Here is a 4,927-nt window from a genome sequence, read left to right as displayed (position 1 = left end):
CACCCTCTCGGCTTCCACATCCCAAACCCGTCCGGTTCGCCGGCCCTTCCGCTCCCCGAGCCTATCCTTCTCACCACAGAAACTTACCGAAGGAAAAGGACGCCAGTGCTCCTCCCGGGGCTGCCACGACGGCTGCGGAAGGGGGGCCGGGGGCCGGCCGAACCTGAGTTGATGGTGAAGGGGCTCGGGCGAACTGGTTTGGCTGGCTAGATGCGTAAGTGGTAGACGGCTAGGTCAGTTCGCTGTTGGCTGGCTGTCTTTTGGGCTCAGCCGGTCCACCTGCCCACACGGCCTGCCCTTTCCTGCCTTTCGTCGGTGCCACCGCAACCGCCGCCACCAACTCCCGCTCCGTGCCCAAACAAAATGGCCGCCACGCCCAGTGCGGAGTGGGACCGGCTAAAATGGCGTCGACGCAGTTACGTCATACGTCAGAGCTGCGCACAACTAGGGGGCGGGGAGGTTTGTGCTACGCCTGCGCGGGAAGCGGGGCGGAGCCGTAGAGAGAAGGCGGGGCTTTAGCGAAGCCCCGGTCTGAGAGCTCGCGGTGCTTGGCCCACAGAGGGGCTTGGCCAAGGCCTTGCATTTGGAGGTTCTTCTAACGGGCAGGGTTGTTAGTACGAGATCTGGGCCCCTCCGAGCGGTTTTGGTCCCCGTGGGAATTGTGTTCGTATTTCCTCGCGCGTCTGCTCGCTTCCCCAAACTAAGGCAGAGCGTCTAAGATGCTTTATGCGGGCCCGGCTGGTGTGGCTCAGTGGTTGAGCGCCGGCCCCTGAACCAGGAGGTCACCGGGTTCGATTCCCGGTCAGGACGCGTGCGCTGGTTGATGATGTTTCTCTCCCATCATTGCTGTTTCTATCTCTCTATCCCTCTCCATCTCTGAAATCAATAAAAGTATTTTTTAAAAATAAATAAACTTCTTAATTTGCACTGGTTCTCCCCACCTTATCATTTGCTCTCTCTAGAGAGTTGTGGAGTGCCATGAACGCCCAGCCACCTCTACTGGATCCTGCTCCAGTCACCCCCCCCCCCCCCCCCACTCCATATTTTCCTCTTCACTTTCTCCCCACCCCAATTTGGCCTGAATATTATTAAATTGTTAAATCCTTATTTGGGTGGAATCTTTGAGTCCCTGATCTCCCTTCCAGGTCTTCCCCTCATCAGCCATCTATGTGGATTTTGATACAGACATAAATGGGGTTTTCTAATGCCTGGATACACAAAATGCTCAAATGTTTGATGAATGAATGAATGAATGAACACATCTTCAACCCTCCACCCTCTTCAACCCCCACTGCGCCCATGAGGATCCTAGCATTTCTGTGTATGTGGTTAATGGCCGGGCGTCCTTACTGGACTTTATCTGTGTGAGGGTTAGGAGTGTGTTTGTTTTATTCACCGCTGTATCCCCAGTTCCTACACGATGTCTAGCACATGGGAGATCCTCTAAATGTTCTTTTAAGGGAAATTCTCCTTCTGGCTTTTATAGCTGAGAAGCTAACATCTCCCTCACTTCCAGCTGGAACCTTGAACCCCTCCCTTCCTGGGCCTTGAGACTCCCTCAAGTAGGAAGAGGCAATGGTTCCGTGACCTCTCTCTACATAAGATTCCACCCAAAACAAGGCAAATTGGAAGTGAGCCACCTTTACTTCCCCCACCCGCGTCCAGAGCCCAAAGGAGACCGACAGCAGCTGTTGAGAGAGAAGCCTTTAATGAAAGACGAGTTGCAGGTCTGGCCCACTACTCTTGCGCCCTTGTTGGAGGGTGGGCAAAGGTGGGACTATGGGGAGGGGAAGGTGGGGACGAAGGAAAGCAGGGTGTAGGGGCAGGTATGGCAGGGCAGAGGGGAAGGGCGCGGCCCGCTGGGGCTGTCTGCTCAACTGTTCTCCCAGAAGAAGTTGTTACAGGCCACCGTGAGGGCAGCCACCAGCACCACGTACTCCTGGAAGTCCACCTCCCCATCTCCGTTCTCATCCAGCTCCTTCATCACCTTGTCCACAGCCTCCGCATCCTTCTGGGCCTGCGAATCGAGGAGACAGAGAGAGCACTGTATGGCGATGTCTATAACGCTGTCAGAGGCAAGGGGGTGGTTGATTGGGGAGAAGGAGACAGAGATGGGCACGAGGGGGAGCTACATCTAAATATGGGACTCTTCTGCTGCCCTCCTCCAAACCGACACCCGGAGTCTCCCGTTGCCCACAGAATAAGCTCCTCAACAAGGCAGAGTAATGATAACATCAGGTATAAGTCGAGTGCCTGCTATGGGGTAAGCACTACACCTGGAGTTTAGGAGCCTTGTCTAATGTAACCGTATGAAGCAGTCTTCATTATTCCTATTCTAGAGAAGAAACAAATGGACAGCTGGTGGTTAAACAACGTGTCCAAAGTCACACGCTAGGAAGTGGCAGTGTCACAGTTGGAACCCAGGTCTAATAAAATCTCAAAGCTGTTTCACTTTTTACTTCTCCTTTAGCTTTTTTTTTAATTGATGAGAGAGAGAGAGAGAGAGAGAGAGAGAGAGAGAGAGAGAGAAACATCGATTAGTAGTTTCACTTACTTATGCATTTATTGGTTGCTTCCCCTACGTGCCCCGACCAAAGATCAAACCTGCAACCTTGGCGTTTGGGGATGACGCTACCTGGTCAGAGCTAACCTATTTTTCTGCATCCTTCACTCTGGTCAAAACTGCTGCGCATGCTGCATATTCTTCCTGCCAGGCTTTTGTTCATGCAAACACCTCCTCCTAAGATGTCTGCATTCACCCTGATAGCCTTCCACTGGAAATCTATGGCTCCGGGGCCACTTCTTTGGAGAAGCTGTCCCACTTCAACCAGGTTAACATCCTCCCATAATATTTTCCGCCACTTCCTTTAAGGTCTGTGTGCTTCCTGGTGTTCAAGGTATACTTTCAGGTGCCAGTCTTTCCCTGCTAGACTGTGAGCCTTGGTTCTGATGTACTGACACAGGGCCTGGCACTGGTGATGAATAAATCAGGGTATTTTGACTTGAACCAGGAGAGGAAGGAGATGGGTGAGCTGGGCCGGGCTGGGGTGGGGAGATGGCAGGGAGATGCCCACTCCGTCGCCCCACCCCTCCCCCATTCCACCCTGTGCTTACGTCCAGGAAGCCAGAGAGTTCGGTCTGCAGCAGCTCTTTCAGCTCCTTCTTGTTCAGCTTGTACTTGTCCCCCTCCTTGCCCGAGTGGGCATGGAACACATTGATGAGAGTCTCCATCGCCGTCTCCAGCTCAGAACCCATTGTGCAGCTCACCTACCCACCCCCCACCATGGAAGTGAGCTGGGAACCATGCTCAGGCCCTCACCCTGACCCTGGTTCCACAGCCCAATACCCTTGAGATCAGAGCCCCGTCACAACGTGCCTTTCCCTGGGACTTTATGATGGAGGGACACAGAGAACGGTCTGGACTTAGATCTGTTCGGGTTCCCCTACATCAGTGATGGCGAACCTATGACACGTGTGTCAGAGGTGACACGCGGACTCATTTTTTTGGTTGATTTTTCTTTGTTAAATGGCATTTAAATATATAAAATAAGTATCAAAAATATAAGTCTTTGTTTTACTATGGTTGCAAATATCAAAAAATTTCTATATGTGACACGGCCCAGAGTTAAGTTAGGATTTTTCAAAATGCTGACACGCCAAGCTAGAAAGGTTCGCCATCACTGATGTAGGGGAACCCGAACAGATCTAAGTCCAGACGGTTCTCTGTGTCCCTCAATCCAGATGCCAGCCGGGGGAGTCGGGGTTCGGGGCATGGAGGTAGGATGGCGGGAGCGGCTCTAGAGGCCTGCGGTGGACTTCGCAATGTCTCCGGCTGCCTGGGCAGACACGGAGGAGGGTGTGGCAGGCAGGCAGGCAGGCAGGGGTGGTCACAGGACCCAGCCAGGCTTTCCTCTGGCTCTATTTTTACCCTGGACATTGCCTGCCTAGCACAGCCAAGCTCTGCTGTTGGGGGTGGTGGGCTGGGCTCCTCTCTACAGATTCGACTCTGCTGCCCACCCCTGGCAAAGAGTCCATCTGATGCCCCTAGACACCTGGTGGAGAAGGTGCCAGCCCGAGTGGTTGGCCCAAGGTTCATGGGGAGAGGGTCTCCTTGCCTCTGAGCTTCCTGTCAGCAGACTGGGGGCCTCTTTTGGTCTTTCAACTCTGTTCTGACCTGCACATGGCACTTTGGCTCCCTGGGGTGAGCCTCCATCACCTCTAGTTTGGTTCCTCTTACCGCCCCTTCCATCGGGTAGTGGTGGGCAGGGAGAGAGGAATAGCTGAGCCTTTGCCCTGAAGCCAGAGCTTCCAGGGAAGAGGAGAGACCTGTGTATGGGGGGAGGGGGGATGTTGTCCCTGCTGCCGGCCACTCCCACCCCAGGGCCCAGCCTGGTAGATGTGGGGACAGTGGCAGCAGGGAGAAGGGGACTGGCATGTATTGGGGGAGATAAAATGCTGAGCGAGTAAGGTCTTCTGAGTTTAAGGGGCTGGGAGAGAGGAGGAGAAAAATGAAGGGGTCCGTTGAGGAGAGGAGATTTTTTTTTTTCCCTGGGTCTTAGGACAGGCAGCCCCTTCACAGCCTCAGGGGGCAGCTCAGGTATCTCAGATCAGGTGTCCCCATCCTGCCCCGGGCCTGAGGGGCTGGTCCCCACACGTGGTATCCTTTGCTTCTCCCAATAGGCCTGTAAGGTAGACACAAGGGAACCAGGGCTTGTCCAAGTTTGCTCAGCAGCCCTCAGACACCAGGCTCTTACCACTGTGTCAGGAGGCCATATGAGAGCAAGAGTTCAGGGAGCCTGAGAACTTCCTACCATGGTTCTGTTTGTAAAACATGGCTTTCTATTTTTTTGCTGTTGTTGCTGCTTGATTTTTAGATATGTTTATCACAGTAAAATCTACCATTTTAACTATTTTTATGAATATATTT

At 53.3% G+C, this 4,927-nt stretch overlaps 2 protein-coding genes across 9 annotated transcripts in view; both read right to left on the bottom strand.

Annotated features, from left to right (window-relative positions):
- The window catches only part of CHTOP (chromatin target of PRMT1), a 9,867-nt gene extending 9,311 nt beyond the window's left edge, over positions 1–556 (bottom strand). For 2 of the 7 annotated variants that reach the window (XM_015571754.1, XM_015571756.1), the window contains exon 1: positions 88–546. The gene's annotated coding sequence lies outside the window, so the exon portion shown is untranslated. Of the gene's footprint in view, positions 1–87 lie in introns of all 7 variants that reach the window. The other 5 variants (XM_006775609.2, XM_006775610.2, XM_015571755.1 and 2 more) reach the window with 4 other exon arrangements.
- A 1,133-nt stretch (positions 557–1,689) lies between these two features.
- The window catches only part of S100A1 (S100 calcium binding protein A1), a 5,132-nt gene continuing 1,894 nt past the window's right edge, over positions 1,690–4,927 (bottom strand). Inside the window, exons 2-3 of one of the 2 annotated variants that reach the window (XM_015571780.1) lie at positions 3,115–3,278; positions 1,690–2,017 (exon numbers count right to left, since the gene is read on the bottom strand). In XM_015571780.1, coding sequence (XP_015427266.1) covers positions 1,874–2,017; positions 3,115–3,255 — 285 coding nt within the window. In that variant the 5' untranslated portion in view covers positions 3,256–3,278 and the 3' untranslated portion in view covers positions 1,690–1,873. The remainder of the gene's footprint in view (positions 2,018–3,114; positions 3,279–4,927) is intronic. The other variant, XM_006775606.2, reaches the window with a different exon arrangement.

Source organism: Myotis davidii, unplaced genomic scaffold (assembly GCF_000327345.1).
Source record: "Myotis davidii unplaced genomic scaffold, ASM32734v1 scaffold208, whole genome shotgun sequence".
NCBI lineage: Eukaryota > Metazoa > Chordata > Mammalia > Chiroptera > Vespertilionidae > Myotis > Myotis davidii.
This window is presented reverse-complemented; position numbering and strand designations above follow the sequence as displayed.